This window comes from Podarcis raffonei, chromosome 15, assembly GCF_027172205.1.
Source record: "Podarcis raffonei isolate rPodRaf1 chromosome 15, rPodRaf1.pri, whole genome shotgun sequence".
Lineage (NCBI taxonomy): Eukaryota > Metazoa > Chordata > Lepidosauria > Squamata > Lacertidae > Podarcis > Podarcis raffonei.
Window position 1 is genome coordinate 3056429 of NC_070616.1, and position 19019 is coordinate 3075447.

The 19019-nt window shown below is 46.1% G+C and overlaps 1 protein-coding gene across 2 annotated transcripts in view; it reads left to right on the forward strand.

Annotated features, from left to right (window-relative positions):
- The window catches only part of P2RX5 (purinergic receptor P2X 5), a 32193-nt gene that overhangs the window by 6326 nt on the left and 6848 nt on the right, over positions 1 to 19019 (forward strand). The window contains exons 1-10 of one of the 2 annotated variants that reach the window (XM_053367756.1): positions 3915 to 3972; positions 4581 to 4731; positions 7330 to 7401; positions 9174 to 9249; positions 10409 to 10505; positions 10629 to 10709; positions 12942 to 13080; positions 13999 to 14135; positions 15999 to 16092; positions 17419 to 17484. In XM_053367756.1, coding sequence (XP_053223731.1) covers positions 3971 to 3972; positions 4581 to 4731; positions 7330 to 7401; positions 9174 to 9249; positions 10409 to 10505; positions 10629 to 10709; positions 12942 to 13080; positions 13999 to 14135; positions 15999 to 16092; positions 17419 to 17484 — 915 coding nt within the window. In that variant the 5' untranslated portion in view covers positions 3915 to 3970. Of the gene's footprint in view, positions 1 to 3914; positions 3973 to 4580; positions 4732 to 7329; positions 7402 to 9173; positions 9250 to 10408; positions 10506 to 10628; positions 10710 to 12941; positions 13081 to 13998; positions 14136 to 15998; positions 16093 to 17418; positions 17485 to 19019 lie in introns of those variants that run through there. The other variant, XM_053367755.1, reaches the window with a different exon arrangement.

Here is a 19019-nt window from a genome sequence, read left to right on the forward strand (position 1 = left end):
GACAGTTGTGACGCTGGAATGCCTTTGTTGGGTCTCGATGAGCGTCTGACATCCGGCTGTGAAATCTCACCAGTATCCTCATCCTCCCTTCAACGCAGTCCTCTCTCGCCATCCATCTCCTCCCCTCTGGTTGTCATGCTTCTTGGAATCTACTCATCTTTCCTGCTCGTATCCTTGGCAAGCAGACAAGTCCTCCCTATTTTTCTTCTTCTTTATCAATCACTCGTAGCTGAGTAAGATCGTCTTCCATAAACACGGTTTTAACAATGAGCCCCTGTGGAGGCCAATTCTGGATCCACATGTCCTTCCACAGTGGGGACATGGGTTTCCGGGCAGGAATTGATCCCCAGACTGTGCTTAGCAAATAGGAAGCAGCAAACAATGCGTAATTTAAAAAATATAAGATCAAGCCGTTACACCAATCTGTCCCCCCTGCCCCCATCGTTCAGCCCAAACACTGAGGTCCAGCTGCAAGGAGGGTCTTCTGGAGGTTCCCACACTGTGAGATGTGAGGTTACAGGGAACCAGGCACAGGGACTTCTCGGTGGTGGCGCCCGCCCTGTGGAACGCCCTCCCAGCAGATTTCAAGGAAATAAAGAACTATCTGACTTTTAGAAGACATCTGAAGGCAACCCTGTATCGGGAAGTTTTTAATGTTTGATGTTTTATCGCCTATTATTATTATTATTATTATTATTATTATTATTATTATTAGGGGTGCGGGTGGCACTGTGGGTTAAACCACAGAGCCTAGGGCTTGCCTATCAGAAGGTTGGCAGTTCGAATCCCCACAATGGGGTGAGCTCCCGTTGCTCAGTCCCTGCTTCTGCCAACCCGCACGTCAAAGTGCAAAGTAAATAAATAGATACTGCTCTGGCGGGAAGGTAAACGGCGTTTCCGTGCGCTGCTCTGGTTTGCCAGAAGCGGCTTAGTCATGGTGGCTACATGACCCAGAAGCTGTATGCCGGCTCCCTCGGCCAGTAAAGCGAGATGAGCGCCGCAATAATAAAAATAATAAATTATTATTATTATTATTATTATTATTATTATTATTATTACACAGTTTCCTTTGAGCTGGGGAACAGAAGCCAAGAGAAACAGCAGCATCATTATGAGTGCAATTAAAACACAGCATTTTTTCTACAAGTTGCAGAATTCTACTTTCCTTAGGGAGATACCATGGGTTGCAATTTTTTATTTTTTCTGTCAGGGCAGTGTGCACGAGTTTTCCCTTGGGAGACGGCTGATGTGATGACCCAGATCCCTGTAGGCATCAAAGGAGAGCAAATTGCTTCCCTGTAGCCAAGATGCCTCTCTGACGCGTGGGCGCTCAAGGATGTGACAGTCATTTACGTGGCACGTGGCTGTCGAACGACATACTTTCTGACGCAGCTGTCAGCATTTAATTACGGGACATTTAATTCCCTGCTTCCGCCTGGGCTCGGCAAGTTAGTAATTTAAGCCACGTTGAGGTGGTGATACCTTCAAGATTTCGTTTAGGAAGAAAGCAGACTCCCCACCCCCCGAGAATGGCACCATCTTTCTCTCCCCACCACACATGGCTGCGGTGACTTTTACTAGCTGTGAGACAGGCAGAAATTCAACAGGGAATGCTTTATCCTCCCCATAGAGAAGCCAGTGACTTGCTTTGCCTTGCCGTTCCAGCTGAGGTATGTAGAGAATTCCAAAGCAGGGAAAGGAGTCAGTCCACAATCCAATCTGTGCATCAGGAGGGATGGAGTCCTGGTCACCCAGAGACTCACAAAGGGAGGCACCAGGCACTACTGACAACAATTCCTAGGACTTCTAGCTTCCAAACTGGAAATATTCCTGGAAATGAAACCTATTCCAAAGTAATAGTAGTGATGATGATGATGATTTATTTATACCCCACCCATCTGGCTGGGTCTCCCCAGCCGCTCTGGGCGGCTCCCAACAGAATATTAAAAACACAGTAAGACATCAAACATTAAAATCTTCCCTAAACAGGGCTGCCTTCAGATGTCTTCTAAAAGTCAGATACAGTGGTACCTTGGGTTACAGACGCTTCAGGTTACAGACTCCACTAACCCAGAAATAGTACTTTGGGTTAGGAACTTTGCTTCAGGATGAGAACAGAAATCGTGCTCCGGCGGCGCGGCGGCAGTGGGAGGCCCCATTAGCTAAAGTGGGGCTTCAGGTTAAGAACAGTTTCAGGTTAAGAACAGACCTCCGGAACGAATTAAGTACGTAACCAGAGGTACCACTGTAGTTGTTTATTTCCTTGACATCTGATGGGAGGATGTTCCATAGGGCAGGCGCCACCACCGAGAAGGCCCTCTGCCTAGTTCCCTGTAACCTCACTTCTCGCAGGGAAGGAACTGCCAGAACCTCAGTGTCCGAGCTGAACGATGGGGGTGGACACGCTCCTTCAGGTATACTGGACTGAGGCCATTTAGGGCTTTAAAGGTCAGCATCAGCACTTTGAAATGTGCTCGGAAACATACCATGAGCCAGTACAGGTATTTCAAGACCAGTGTTATGTGGTCTCGGTGGCCGCTCCCAGTCACCAGTCTAGCTGCCACATTCTGGATTAGTTGCAGTTTCCGGGTCGCCTTCAAAGGTAACCCCACATAGAGCACATTGTAGTCCAAACAGGAAATAAACAGAGCATGCACCACTCTGGCGAGACAGTCTGCGGGCAGGGAGGGTCTCAGCCTGCGTACCAGATGGAGCTAGTAGACAGCCGCCCTGGACACAGAATTGACCTGTGCCTCCATGGACAACTGTGAGTCCAGAATGACTCCCAGGCTGCGCACCTGGTCCTTCAGGGGCACAGTTACCCCATTCAGGACCAGGGAGTCTCCCTCACCCACCTGCCACCTGTCCCCAAAAGCAGTACTTCTGTCTTGTCTTGTCTTGTCTTGTCTTGTCTTGTCAGGATTCAGCCTCAATCTATTACCTGCAGCCACCCTCCAACCACCTCCATACTCTCACACAGGACATTCTCCGCCTCTTTTGTGCCTGGTTTGAGCCTTTATTTTTAATTTCACCGAAGCCAAGAACTGACTTCTGATGGAACATTAGCAGCTTTATTGAAGCAGACCAGCTCAGTATTGTCTACACTGACTGGCAGCAGCTCTCCAGGGTTTCACGCAGGGAGTTGTTTCCCAGTCTGCAGTTTCAGAGCAAGGGAATTTCCAACCCTACCTGGAGGCAATGGGGATTGAACCCTGAACCTCCTGCGTGCAAAGCAGAGTCTCTGCCACTGAGCTACTTCTTTTCCCTGAGATACAAGAGTTCTAGTCCTCATGGTTCTGAATTTAAAGGTGATTAAATAAGAGCAGAGGGAGTTGCCTTAGACCAAGTTATCTAACTCAGTACAGCATGCATTTTATTGAAACTCAAGAGCAGTCAAGTACAACATCCCTAGAGTGGAGATAAAAGGGAATATCTGGACCAGCCAGTCAGAACTTCCTGTTTCTCCTAAGCTATGACAGACTTCCTCTGCATGTGACTAGAGGTGGGCATGGCCTCACCTGCCCTGGTAACAAAAGAGCAGGACTGGTCAGCCATCTCTCTCTCTCTGACCACATTTGTCGAAGAAGCAACATCTGCTTGGCCTAAGATGCTTTCTTGGCTTCCAGCCAAGAGAGGACAAAGGGACTGTCTCCTTATGAGATACAGTGGTACCTCAGGTTACATACGCTTCAGGTTACATATGCTTCAGGTTACAGACTCCGCTAACCCAGAAATAGTGCTTCAGGTTAAGAACTTTGCTTCAGGTTGAGAACAGAAATTGTGCTCTGGCGGCGCAGCAGCAACAGGAGGCCCCATTAGCTAAAGTGGTGCTTCAGGTTAAGAACAGTTTCAGGTTAAGTATGGACCTCTGGAATGAATTAAGTACTTAACCCGAGGTACCACTGTAGTTTCCAGGTGTATGTTACTTTTCTAAGCTAAGTCTACCTTCTTGGATCCAATTGTGAACAGAATGTGAGTGAGTAAACTCTTTTTATACTTTTATAGAAGACTGTGTCATGTTTTATCTTTTTATGAGGGATTAAGTGAGGAATTACCTTTAAAACGTGTTTTAGAGGCTTTAGCGAGCCTGAGCAAATGCATCTGCTGTGTAAGTTTAAAAAAGGGGAATGTTACTCTGCTAAATTGTGGAACTTGTTAACACAAGTTGGAAAGGATATAATCAAACAATATATCCTCTCCTGTATCCCTGAACATTCCCGCAGTCTAGACCAGGCACGTCCAACAGGTAGATTGCAATATATTGGTATATCACCGGACATCTGTTGTAGATCACTGATCACTGGTAGATCACATGGCCACCCCTGGTCTAGACTGACTGGGAGATGCCAGGAACCGAACCTGGGCCCTTTTGCATGCAAAGCAGATGCTCTACTGCTGAGCTATGACCCCTTCCCAAAGGAAAGGTGAAGTCCAGAAACGAATGGGATGTTAATTACCGTTTTTTAAAAAAATGCCCCTGAGCATGTCCAGAAGGCCCACCATGCACCACAGCTCTGATTTCGCCCCTGATTCAGAAAACTCTGTGTTGACTGTTGTTTCACTCTCTGTTGCATTTCCAGGTGGGTCTTTGTGGTCAAGAAAGGCTACCAGGATGTGGATACGTCTATCCAGAGCTCCGTCATCACCAAGGTGAAAGGCGTGGCTTTCACCAACACCTCTGAGCTGGGCGAGAGGCTGTGGGATGTCGCAGACTATGTCATCCCCCCACAGGTACCCACACAGTTTTGCTGCCTTCTTTCCCCTGATTCTAAGCATCAACATTTGTCTCTCATATATAGATATATATAGATAGGGGATGCGGGTGGTGCTGTGGGTTAAACCACAGAGCCTCTTGGGCTTGCCGATCAGAAGGTCAGCGGTTCAAATCCCTGTAACAGGGTGAGCTCCCATTGCTCGGTCCCTGCTCCTGCCAACCTAGCAGTTTGAAAGCACGTCAAAGTGCAAGTAGATAAATAGGTACTGTTCCGGCGGGAAGGTAAACAGCGTTTCCGTGCGCTGCTCTGGTTCGTCCCTTTACCTATAGATATAGATATCTATCTATCATCTGTCTATATCTATATTTATATCTGTATTTATATCTACATCTATATATGACCACATTGTTTTTTAAAAGGTTTCAAATTTCCATTCACCATCACCATCATTATTAAAATATATTTATCACTTTCCCTTTTTTTTGCAAAGGGGAGATAGATACTCATGTGTCCCTCATTACCAATGTGTAAGCGCCTGTTAGTTGGGTGCATTTTTCTATACTGTTCATATTAGTTCTATTAATTTACACATCACTTGGGAAGACAGGTGAACTAATGCCAGTGTATTGGAAGAAGCAAAGATCACCAGTGTCAAAGCAATTATTCTTCAACATCAACTTCGTTGGACTGGTCATGTTGGTCATGTTGTGCGGATGCTTATCGTCTTCTAAAGCAACTACTCTATTCCGAACTTGAAAACGGAATGTGTAATGCTGGTGGTCAACAAAAGAGTTTCAAAGACTGTCTCAAGGCAAATCTTTAAAAAAAAATGTAGTATAAACACCGACAATTGGGAAACACTGGCCTGTTAGCGCACCAGTTGGAGAACAGCCTTTGCCAAAGGTGTCATGGACTTTGAAGACGTTCAAACTCAGGACGAAAGGGAGAAACGTGCTAGGAGGAAGGCACGCTTGGCAAATCCACACCAGGATCAGCTCCCACGCAGAAACCCATGTCCCCACAGTGGAAGGATGTGTGGATCCAGAATTGGCCTCCACAGTCACTTACAGACTCACTGTTAAATTAAGATTAATTTACAAGTCCAGGGTAGCTCAGGGGTTGCCTGAACCTTTTATATCCTGGCAAAGATCACCTGCAGGAATGTCTCTGGTCATTCCCCTGTGTTGGTGAAGCTCACTGTAGAACAACAAGAAACTTGGCCGCTAGAGATTCATCGGGCGCCTTCTCTGCCAACTTTGGCAAATTTGGATGGTCAGGCCTGTGCGCGTCGAGTCTTGCCAGGACTCTCTGAGCCTGTGGATTTCCCCTGCAAATCCTCCTGGCCTTTGTGGATTCCTTGCCGGTTTCTCTTCAAGGTGAATGCAGCCCAGTCCCCTGGGCCTCTCTCTGCAGAGATGTGGCTCTGTGCCCCATGCTAAGTATAGCCACTGACTGTAGCAATAAACAAGGATTGCAAGGTGAGCCAAAGGCTTTTTTTAAGAAGAGGGAGAAGTAGTTCCCACGGGCCGCAAGTTAAAGTGCTTTTAAAATCGTCCGGCTGCTTGAAACAGGAGGTTTCATAGAAGGATGTTCGAAGGGATCCTAGCTGCTGGGTCAGGCCAAAGGGAGCCAATCTAGGCCTGCATCCTGGACCAACGAGATGCCCCTGTAATAAACGACAATCTGCCCTGATTCCCTTATGGGGGACACAAAGAGCCCTTATAGAATCCGTTGCAGGTTCTCCATCAGTCGGAGAAAATAACAGAGGCCAACCAGAGAATATTGGGAAACAAAGCAGCTAGTAAGCTTGATCTTTATTGATCTGTTGCAACAGGGTGCCCCCCTTCACACGCAGGAGAAGAAGGAGGACTCCAAACAAAGGTGTGCCTATCCTTATATAGACATTTTAAATTCCCTGTCCTGGAGCTCAAGACCACCCCCAGAAACATCATACATACATCACAGAAGGGGTGTAACCCAAGACCACCCCCCACAAACATCATATCTACACCACAGAAAGGGCGGTCTACAACAGAAATCTGAGTGCGTTGTTTATCTCCTGTCTGGCAGGTTACCTGTTAATGGTCACTTGACTGGATACCCTGGAGAGCCTGGCCAGTCTTTTGTAGAGACAAATACTTTGTTCCTGAGCCAGGTCACAGGCTCACCCTATTCATACACAGATATACCCTTAAGACAGGTTTTGTGAACTGTTATGTACTCAATGGGGAGGCTTTTCCATTTTCCTTTGACCTTGCAGAGAAAACATTTGGTCTGGCGTGGAAAGGTAGAGAAACAAGCAATTAAAACAATAGTGATTTCTCACAGCAGCTACCCGGACGCCCCAACGAGAATGTCACAAGCAGGACCTGAGTCTAGCACCACTTTCACTCCCCAGTTTGTGGTTTTCAACAACTGGTATTCAGAATCATTCTTCCACCAACAGTCAAGGAAGAACATGACCAGTATAGACCAGTAGAGCCTGATCTTTGCTTTGCCCACCGTGATCACAGGCCACATATTACTATTTTTGTCCTCAAGTTGTCAGATTTTTCCTAGCAAAATTCTGAAACTCCCTATCCCCCAACCCCATTTCTCTGCTTCATCTCCTCAGGGCGAAAGCGTCTTCTTTGTAATGACCAACTTGATTGTCACTCCAAACCAACGGCAGGACACCTGTGCTGAGGTAGGCATTTGTGAAAACGGAGATACGTTGTGAGTGCTTGTGTCTTAGACAGAGGGCAGGGCAGCAGTTTTGGAGACCATGTGTAAAGATTTCAGCAACGATGACTTGGACAGTCCAATGGTAGAAGGAAAAGAATAGAGGCGCTTCCAGTCGGACACTGTTTTGGGGTGGGAGTCCGTTAAATGACAAAAAAAAATCAGGTTGCAGAATTGTACTGGATTGGGAGGTCTTGCACAGCAACCCACTTCCCTCAAAATATCGGGCTTTTTTGCAATAAGAAAAGGCATATATAATCTCCCCACAAACAAATAATAATGAATGCTCAGTAAATAGCCATCTTTGTTGATTGATGCTGCAAAAAAATCAGGCTGGATGCACATTAAACAGGCCATCTAGAACCACCTAAGAGAACTGGGATTTGACAATCTGGAATTCCCAAGAGGGACACTGAGGTCTAGCCGCTTGTTGTTGTTGTTTAAGTTCGCGTTGGTCCCCGACCACTAGGGGGTGTGTGAGAGAATTTTGTTAGAAAGACGAATGGAGATTCCTGCATGGTCCTCCAAAATAAGTTAATACGAGTACAGTAGTATTCGCAATCGTTGGTTTTCTACTCTAGAGGAATTATGTACAGTGGTATCTTGGTTCTCAAATACCTTGCTACTCAAACAACTTGGTACCCAAACATTGCAAACCCGGAAATGAGTGTTCCGGTTTGCGAACTTTTTTCGGAAGCTGAACGTGCTCTGTTTTGAGTGTTATGCTTCCGATTTGAGTGCCACACTTCCATTTTGAGTGCCACACTTCCGTTTTGAGTATTACGCTGAGGTCTGTCTGTTTTTGTTATTTATTTTGAATTTTTTGGTTTTTTTTATTGCTTTCATTTTCTGGCTCAATGGTCTCGTTAGACAGCAAAATGCATGTTAAAATGCTGTTTTAGGGGTTGTTTTTAAAAGTCTGGAACGGATTAATCCATTTTGCATGACTTTCTATGGGAAAGCCACCTTGGTTTTGGTGGAATGCTTTGGTTTCGGAACGGACTTCCGGAACGGATAAAGTTTGAAAACCAAGGTGCCACTGTATAATAATTACATTAGCTTAATCCATTGAAATGTTGCTGTGAGAACGGTGTTATGTACTGAAGTTCTCACCCTGGGCTAGCAGGGGGATACTGTAGATAGTTATGCAAATAAGGGATCGAAAGTGACGTTCAGTGATTGGAAAAGTTTTAGAAAATTGTTACAGTTACATTGTACTGGAGCTCTATATAAGCAGGCTGACTGAACCCTTCAGTTCAGTTCTGTCCTGGCCTGTGAATAAACAAGAGCTGTTTGAAGAATCGCTGTGTTGTCTGATATGTTCACCCACAACTTAACAAACAGAATGTTGGGCTAGATGGGTCTGATCTAGCAGGTTCTTCTTGAGATCTTATGTTCACTATTGCAGCCACAACGGTGGAAATAGCATCCTCACTCCTGGCCACATACACAGAGGAAGGACATTGGTGGAGTTTCAATTAAAAAGGTTTGGGAGGCCCTCTAAATCAACCATCACTCACCTGTTGCCCTCCTTCTACTACGGACTACAACTCCCATCAGCCCCTCCCCAGTGCAGAATGGGGAAGGATGCTTGTGTGGTGCAGTGGTTAGAGTATCAGACCAGGACTGGGGAGACTCTGGGTTCAAACCCCCGCTCAGCCATGCAGGTGATGGACTTTGTGTCAGTCTCTGCCTTCGCCCCTAATTCACGGGATTTCCTTCCCCGTTTCCTTACAGAGCTCTGGCATTCCAGACGCGCTCTGTTACCGCAACAGCGACTGCAATTCTGGAGAAGCCGTCGTCGCTGGCAACGGTAAGGATTTGCCAGGCAATTTCTAAAGGCCTCTCCCCAGTGTCAAAGGCCAGGGTGGAAAACAATTGCTGCATGACGGGCAATTCTGCCTTGAGATAAATTTCCATTATAAACGGTTACCTCTGCTGCTGTTGAATTTATTTTATATTTTTGAGGTAACTTTTAAATCGCTGGGGAAGCCACCCCGATTTTCAAAGGCAGGAGGGCTATCAGAATGCCGAACGATAACTGAAATAAGTGTAATAAACAAAAATCTGCCCTTATTCCCTTATGGGGGACACAAGAGCCCTGATAGAGTCCTTTGTAGGTTCTCTATCAGTCAGAGAAAATAACAGAGGCCAACCCGAGAATATTGAGAAGCAAAGCAGCTAGTAAGCCTGATCTTTATTGAACTGCTGCAACAGGGTGCTCCCCTCACATGCAGGAGAAGGACCCAGAACCAAGGTGTGCCCGCCCTTATATAGACATTTTAAATTGCCTGCCCTGGAGTCCAAGACCACCCCCAGAAAAGTCATACATACACCACAGAAGGGGTGTGGTTCAAGACCACCCCGCAGACACATCATACCTACATCACAGAAAAGGCGGTCTAAAACAGAAATCTGAGTGCATTGTTTATCTCCTTTCTGACAGGTTACCTGTTAATGGTCACTTGATTGGATTACCTAGGGAGCCTGGCCAGTCTTTTGTAATGATAATGTAATGTTCCTGAGCCAGGTCACAGGCTCACCCTATTCATATACAGACATACCCTTAAGACAGGATTTGTGAACAAAAAGACAATGGGGAGGCTTTTCCATTTTCCTTTGACCTTGCAGAGAAATATTTGAGGTCAATTTGGGAGGAACAAAGTGGTTTCAGGACTTTTTCTGTGGGGTTTCAGACATGTGGTTTATATATTTATGTTTGCTGGGTACATTTATGAACATTTATTATATATATAAGACCTTAATTTTTTATTATTTCATAAGTAATCTACGCGTCCTTATAAAAGTGAGTGATTGTTTGTAAAAGTTTCCTGCAAGCTGTGTGTTCCCCTTCTCTGTAGTGCCTTCAAAGCTGTGTGCTCTGTCCATTTTAGCAAACATTACTCTTTTCCCACAAACTATTCCAGCTAGCTGATTCTGCCCGCCCCCCCATAACTTTGTCTGCCCTGCAGGAGTCAAGACTGGCCGTTGTCTGAAGGTTGGGAACAGCCTGAGTGGGACGTGCGAGATCTTAGCTTGGTGTCCGGTGGAGAAGAAAGGCAGGCCAAAGTTGGTCCTAGTTCTCGCATTTATTTATTCACTTAAAACCACTCTAAATTTTTTAATACAGGCCAACTGTGCCACACTTCCTTAAAGAATCATTAACCCAAGCAACCTGTGCTTTTCTTTTAGAAAGCCCCTTCTGGCAAACGCCGAAAACTTCACCGTCTACATCAAGAACTCCATCCGCTTCCCCCGGTTCAAGTTCTCCAAGTAAGTATCGGTCTTCTCTGTTGCTGAACTTTTTGCAGTCGCAGCAGAAGGAACGGCTTCTGCTAGAGGCACGGATGGTTCTGAAATCAGAGTAGCCAGATTCATGGAGGAGAGAACCGGCAGCAATAGGCTCTTGTCAGAGGAAACGCCTTTCATTCCCTCTACAGTGGTACCTTGGGTTACATACGCTTCAGGTTACATACACTTCAGGTTACATATGCTTCAGGTTACATACACTTCAGGTTACATATGCTTCAGGTTACATACACTTCAGGTTACAGACTCTGCTAACCTAGAAATAGTGCTTCAGGTTAAGAACTTTGCTTCAGGATGAGAACAGAAATCGCAAGGCAACGTGGCAGCAGCAGGAGGCCCCATTAGCTAAAGTGGTGCTTCAGGTTAAGAACAGTTTCAGGTTAAGAACGGACCTCCGGAACGAATTAAGTACTTAACCTGAGGTACCACTGTATTACCAATGTTCAGTTGGTAAGCGCAGATCATTATTTTGCCAAAATGGCACAAGGGAGATATCAACAGAATTCAGGGAACTCCCAAAGGGTTTGTAAAATTACAAAAAGTGTTTGGAGAAAAAAGCCTACGTGGGGAATTCCTTCCCCACATCCCAAAAAAATTGATTGTGAGTTTTTTCAGCGATTGGTTTATTGGCTGTCTGGTTTATTGGAGGTTTTGTACAGTGCTTTTTTCCCTTTAAAAATGTTTAGGAATACTCCCATTTTGGCTCTAGAAAATCACCATTTTATAGTTCAAATCGTGCAAATAAATATCTTATTGGCCTGAATATAAGCCTCACCTTTTCCCCCAAATTCTGACTATGAAAAGTTAAAGTGCAGCTTAAATTCACGACCTTACAAAAATTGCCTTTTACGATGTCGCTGCTGAAACAGACATACGGTGAAACGGAACGGGTGTGAGTGCCTGCATGGTTTTAAGGGAGCGGCTTATATTCGGGTATTGTCGTTTTTTCTTTTTCCCCCTTGAATTTTAAAGGTGCGGCTTCTTTGCAGGTGCAGCTTATATTCGGGCCAATATGGTACAGTAAATGGACAAAAGTACAGTGGTACCTCGCAAGACGAATGCCTCGCAAGACGGAAAACTCGCAAGAAGAAAGAGTTTTCCGTTTTTCAAGGTGCTTCGCGAGACGAATTTCCCTATGGGCTTCCTTCGCAAGACGAAAGCCCATAGGGAAATCTCCGGGGACAGCGGGGAAGCGCAGCGCGTCTTCCCCACTGTCCTCGGACCTCCTCCGAAGGCTGGCGGTGGGGTGGAAAGACCTTCTCCCCCCGCCAGCCTTCAGAAGGCTGCTCTGAAGGCTGGCGGTGGGGCGGAGAGACCTCCTCCCCGCGCCAGCCTTCGGATGGCTGTTCTGAAGGCTGGCGGTGGACCGCCAGCCTTCAGAACAGGTCCGGGGACAGAGGAGAAGCGCAACGCGCCTTCCCCTCTGTTCCCGGACCTGTCCTGAAGACTTGCGGTGGGAGGAGGGTTTTCCTTCCCACCGCCAACATTCAGAATGCTGTTCTTAATGTTGGCGGTGGGGAGGAAAAACCCTCCTCCCACCGCAAGCCCCGGGAACAGAGGAGAAGCGCTGCACGTCTTCCCCTCTGTTCCCGGACCTGTCCTGAAGACTTGCAGTGGGAGGAGGGTTTTCCTTCCCACCGCCAACATTCAGAATACTGCTCTGAATGTTGGCGGTGGGGAGGAAAGCCCTTCTCCTCACCGCAAGCCCCGCAAGCTCCGGGAACAGAGGAGAAGCACAGCGCGCCTTCCCCTCTGTTCCCGGACCTGTCCTGAAGGCTTGCGGTGGAGAGAAAAGCCCTTCTCCGCACCGCCAGCCCGGCAAGCCGTTTCCATAGGAACGCATTAATTGATTTTCAATGCATTCCTATGGGAAACCGTGCTTCGCAAGACAAAAAACTCGCAAGAAGAAAAAACTCGCGGAACGAATTAATTTTGTCTTGCGAGGCACCACTGTACAAAGACTGTTTAGGGGTATGCGTCCCCTCAGGAAAAAACCCCACTGGTTTTGTATATGGGACACATGGTTACTATTTGCTGCCGCATTTGAGTGGTCGTGACTTCATGGTTTTAAAGAACGGGCATGTCATTTTCGTACAATTGGTTTGTCTGCTTGGTTGTTAAGAATGAAAGATCTTAAATAAATCAGTGAAATAAAACATGGCTGCCAATTGAACTTCCTGCACTCCCTCAACGCAGAACCAACGTCCTTGACACCACAGATGACAGCTACCTGAAAACGTGCCGCTATGGACCAGACCATCCTTACTGCCCCATATTCCACCTGGGGAACCTCGTCTCGTGGGCTGGGAGCAACTTTCAGGAAATGGCCTCGGAGGTATGGAGAAACCTGCTGTTCTGCTTCCTTTGGGGAAAAGAGCTACAGCTCAGTGGCAGAACATCTGGTCCCAGGTTCAAAGCCCCTACTGGCCACATGCCCCAGAAGCAGGCTCCCTCGGCCAGTAAAGCGAGATGAGCGCCGCAACCCCAGAGTCGGCCACAACCGGACCTAATGGTCAGGGGTCCCTTTACCTTTATACATTCTGCATGGCAACATGTGCAAATGGCTTTAGATACCTATTAGGTCCACAACTTACCATATAGCACATGGGTAGGCAAATTAAAGCCCGAGGGCTGGATCCGGCCCAATCGCCTTCTTAATCCAGCCCGCAGATGGCCCAGGAATTTGCATTTTTTTACATGAGTAGAATGTGTCCTTTTATTTAAAATGCATCTCTGGGTTATTTGTGGGGCATAGGAATTCGTTCATTTTTTCCCTTCAAAATATAGTCCGGCCCCCCACAAGGTCTGAGGGACAGTGGACTGGCCCCCTGCTGAAAAAGTTTGCTGACCCCTGATATGGCATATATTCAACACAAAAAACAACGACAATTTGTTGTTGACAAAGGACAGCTGGACATATAAACGACCCCATTACCTTCAGTATCTCAGGGACTCATCAAACCTAAATCCGGCCCTGCCAGAGAACCACTGACGGTCAGAGCAGGCTGAGCCAAGACCGTGATGCTGCGGCAGAAAGGGCCAAAACAATTCTGTTTTCCTGACCTGCCGTTCAGGCAGCTTCCTGGATGGCACGTAGATCTCTTGGCGACTGGAATGGACAATATCCCACTGGGGGAGCCTTAGTAGGAGAGGGGGGATCAGCAGGGATTGCAGGATCTCCTGGGGGAAAAGGGCTCTGTGACCTTAACCTGGAGCTCGCGCTGAAGCAAACCTTTGTCTCTCTTTCGTTAAGGGTGGTGTGATAGGAATTCAGATTGAATGGGACTGTGACCTTGATAAGGCCCCCTCTGAATGCAATCCTCACTATTCTTTTAGCCGGCTGGATAACAAGTTTGCAGAGAAATCCGTCTCGTCAGGATACAACTTCAGGTAACAAGACTGTATTCTGCTCTGTTCAGACCTCACCTGGAGTACTGTGTCCAGTTCTGGGCACCACAGTTCAAGAAGGACACTGAGAAACTGGAACGTGTCCAGAGGAGGGCAACCAAAATGGTCAAAGGCCTGGAAACGATGCCTTATGAGGAACGGCTAAGGGAGCTGGGCATGTTTAGCCTGGAGAAGAGGAGGTTAAGGGGTGATATGATAGCCATGTTCAAATATATAAAAGGATGTCATATAGAGGAGGGAGAAAGGTTGTTTTCTGCTGCTCCAGAGAAGCGGACACGGAGCAATGGATCCAAACTACAAGAAAGAAGATTCCACCTAAACATTAGGAAGAACTTCCTGACAGTAAGAGCTGTTTGACAGTGGAATTTGCTGCCAAGGAGTGTGGTGGAGTCTCCTTCTTTGGAGGTCTTAGAGCAGAGGCTTGACAACCATATGTCAGGAGTGCTCTGATGGTGTTTCCTGCTTGGCAGGGGGTTGGACTCGATGGCTCTTGTGGTCTCTTCCAACTCTATGATGATTCTATGATTCTAAGACATGGAGGGGGAGGCAATTTTCTCGGTGTCTGCAGCAAGCAGAGTCGCAGCCTTTACAAAGCAGCCCCAAGCCAGCCTCATTCTCTCAATCTCTCTCACAGCCTAGCCTACATTGCAAGGTTGTAGTAATAATAATAATAATAAATAATAAATTTTTATTTATACCCCGCCCTTCCCGGTTCAAAAACCGGGCTCAGGGCGGCTAACAACACATTTAAAAACTTAATTGTAAAAGCAGCATAAAATACAGTATAAAAACACGAATAACAATAAAATTCAAAATTCAGAAATCAATTTAGGGGAAATAAGCTTTAGATAATCCCCAGGGCTAGCTGGCTGAATTGGTCCTACTTGGGCCAGCGAGGAGGCCAGGGGAGAATTAGCTGTGGGGTCTCAGAGCGGGTGATCTTCATAAAAGGGGAGGGGGAGGGAAGAGAAGGGAAATAAAAGATCAGGCTGAATTCAGATTAAAGGCCAGGTGGAATAGCTCTGTATTCGGGGATTAAATGAGGAGGGGGGAGAAGCATGTACACCACCTTGAGTTCCACGGAGAAAAAGGTGGGATGTAAAGCTGTGAGAAATAATTATAAATGTAAGAAATGTAATATATATATTAAAAACATTGAGTACCGTGGACGTTGCTCCCAGGTATGTAGATACAGAACCTCAGTATTCATTGATTCATCAGCCTGACTGATTGTTTAAATTTTTTTGAATGACTACCGGCGAATTGGGAAACGCTTAAAAACAAAAGTTAATTTATTTTCAAGGCAAGTCCTTACCAAAAGGGTGGGTGACAGGTGCCATTTCCTCAGGAAGTATATTTCCTTTAAAAAACACACACACACATACGATTGTAATTGTCAAAAGTCCAGAAGAGGTTTCTGGGCAGATCTACACATGGGAGAAAAAAACACGCCGTAAATAAGCCAGAAATTAAATCGTTATCACAAAAGAAAAACGCTATGTAAAAATGGCATAGAAATTTTTTTGCTCTCTGGCACCATCTGGTGTTGCATGTTGATAATTAATTCAAAATGTTGTTTTTTGACTAATGTAGCTGAGTCCTCTCCCTATCTTTCCTTCTTCTAAGATGTTCCTCTGCTAAGATGTTCCTTGAAGTGACATGTACAGGTTTAGAAACAAAATATGCTTTAAAGGCTGGGGCAAGAGAGAGGAGGATCTGGGGTCTGATGCAAAACAACAACAACAACCAAACTCCCCATTGCTCCCCACTGCCTGCCGCCTCCCCCATAACAAATTCATTTCAGGTGAAATAACGCCATCCCTGCTCTGCTTTCTGATATTGCAGGTTTGCCAAGTATTACCGCGACGCAGCCGATGTTGATTTCCGGACTCTGATCAAGGCGTACGGGATCCGCTTTGATGTCATGGTGAACGGGAAGGTAGGAGGAAATGTGTTTCGGTGCCTAGTGTTTTTCTCTTTTGGCTGGGCAGACTCCAGATCCGAGGGGTTTTCCTGGGCGAAGTTTTTCCCTGCCTCTCTGCAGCTGGGATTTAGAAGATTACAGTCTCTAACAGGGAGGGAGAATCTCGCTGTCATGGCTAGCAGGCATCAAGGATGGAAAGATTTCATCCTAGGCTGCATTCTTTGCAGCGCTGTTTCCGTTCCACTACAGTTCGGCTTCTGCTAAAACCTACATTGTTTCCCTCACTATCTGCTATGGTCAAAACAAACGTAATTAATTCCAGTGGCAGGGAAACATCGAAAACAATGCAGGAAAGCATGTACCGTATTTTTCGCTCCATAGGGCGCACCTAGTTTTCAGAGGGGGAAATCAAGGAAAAATATATGATTCTCCCCCCCCCCCCAGCTCTGGGAGCAGCGGACAGGCTGTGCGCTTCTCCCAGACCTTCTCCCTGCTTTTGCGGGAGGTGGGGGAATTCCCCCACCTCCCGCAAAAGCCCACAGGAGCCACGCACCCTTTAAGGAGCGCACGGCTCCTGCGGGCTTTTCTACGAGGAGGGAGAAGGGACTGACGCGGCCAGTCAGTCCCTTGTCCCGCCTCGGGGAAAAGCCCCCAAGAGCGGCGCGCTCCTTAAAGGGGCTGCACGGCTTCTACTGGCTCTTCTAGGAGGTGGGGGAATTCCCCCACCTCCCGCAGAAGCCCCCAGAAGCCGCACGCTCTTTAAAGGGTGCATGGCTCCTGTGGGCTTTTCTACGAGGTGGGAGAAGGGACTGATGTGGCCAGTCTGTCCCTTCTCCCTCCTGGGGAAAAGCTCGCAAGAGCCGCACGGAGCTTGTGTGCGGCTCTTGGGGGCTTTTCCCGCCTGCCTCCCCCCTGCATTCGCTCCATAGGATGCACACACATTTCCCCTTGCTTTTTAGGAGGGAAAAAGTGCGTCCTATAGAGCGAAAAATACGGTAATTCTTTACATAACGATTTCGGACTAAAAAAAAAAGATTGACACTCTTACGTGATTTTTGTTCCTGATCTCAAAAGTCGGGGCAATTTCTGCTCCTGTTTGCAACAGAGTTCTCTGACCTCTGCAGTAGCCATTGGTGGTTTTATTCCTCTCCTTGAATCGGTCTTTCAAGGCCATCCCGCTTTGGGTGGCCATTTCTGCATCCAGTGGCAGAGAGTTCCACATCTCCACTTTGCCTCTCCCTTAACTCCAGGCTCCCCACATCTGATAAAAACAAAACTTTCCTGAACAAAATGCTTCTGGCTAAAGGCTCAACTCTCATCTTTTGACATGTTTTCTTTCAGGCGGGGAAATTTAACATTATTCCGACAGTCATCAATGTGGGATCAGGTGTTGCGCTGATGGGAGCGGTAAGTCGAGTTGAATCCAATATATTTTTTTGTTGACCCAGTTGTGTGCATGAAAATCTGTCTGATTCTGCCAAAAAAGGCTAGTCCCATTGTCTTATCGAGCGCATTCTTCATTTCACTAAAAGGAATTGTATATGCCAAGGTTGAGCCATGTTTCTGAAGTCATGTGCAGGGCCTTTTTGGTTTTGGCTCCCTGCCTTTGTAATTTTCTCCCCAGAGACCTACGATTCCAGAGTTCCCCAGAGGGATTGTTTGTTCAAGTGCTCTGGGAGAGGAATAGGAAGTCTCCCCACAAACTACAGCTCCGAGGATTCTTTGGGTTTCGGGGTGCTTTAAACATACAATGTGAATGTGGTCTGTGTTAACAACGAGACCTCAGTGGAATCTAGACACATATAAAAACCGCTCTGAAAATGCTTTTTAAAAAAGTTGTAAAAAATAAATTGAATTTTCCATGAAGCTCATCAACGCCATCTAGTATCACATTTTATAACAGGTGGTACATGACCCCAGTCAAGCTTGCAAAAATCTATCATTTGCCCAATAATAAATGTTGGAAATGTAAGGAAACCGAAGGTACATTCTTTCACCTTTGGTGGACGTGCCCTAAGATTAAGGCTTTCTGGGAAATGATATATAATGAATTGAAAAAGGTATTTAAATATACCTTCTTGAAGAAACCAGAGGCCTTTCTCTTGGGCATGGTCGGCCAGTTGGTGTTAAAAAAGGATAGAACTTTCTTTACGTATGCTACAACAGCAGCAAGAATACTTAATGCAAAGTATTGGAAGACGCAAGATTTACCCACTCTGGAAGAATGGCAGATGAAGATGATCGACTGCATGGGATTGGAAGAAATGACTGGCAGAATCCGTGACCAGGGAGAAGAGTCGGCGGAAGAAGACTGGAAGAAATTTAAGGACTATTTACAGAAATATTGTAAAATTAAAGAATGTTGAATGATGTTGGATTGAAATTAAGGGGTTTCCAGCTGCAATGTTTTGAAATAAGGATTTGCTGAGTAAATAATTTGAATTGGAATACAAGAAGGGGAGGTATGAGGAGGTCAGGGAAATATGTCATTGAAAATTAAGTACTGTGAACGGTATGTGTTTTTAAACTTTTTTGCTTTTTTCTTTTTGTTTGTATAAAATTGGAAATTTAATAAATATCTTTTTTTTAAAAATAGTATCACATTTTATATTGCACTTAAAACACACTGAAAACGTTTTATTTGCCCGACACAAAGTTTTATTAGCCCAATTGTGAGGTTCCCAATGCATGAATCACAGTGGCTAAGCTATGCAATCAAAGGCTGGGAAGCACATTTCAATGAAATATCAGGCCTCATTCAGAGGCACTGTCCTCTCATCCTGCTCCCAGCTGGGGGGTTGGTCTAAATGACCCGCAGGATCCCTTCCATCTTCAAAATTATGTTCCTCTTTTCTGCTCTGCAGGCTTACTGTGACCTTTCTTTATCTCTGTGTTATTTTATTGTCTTGATTTCTTTAGGCTACTGTGAGAGCTTAGGCGTA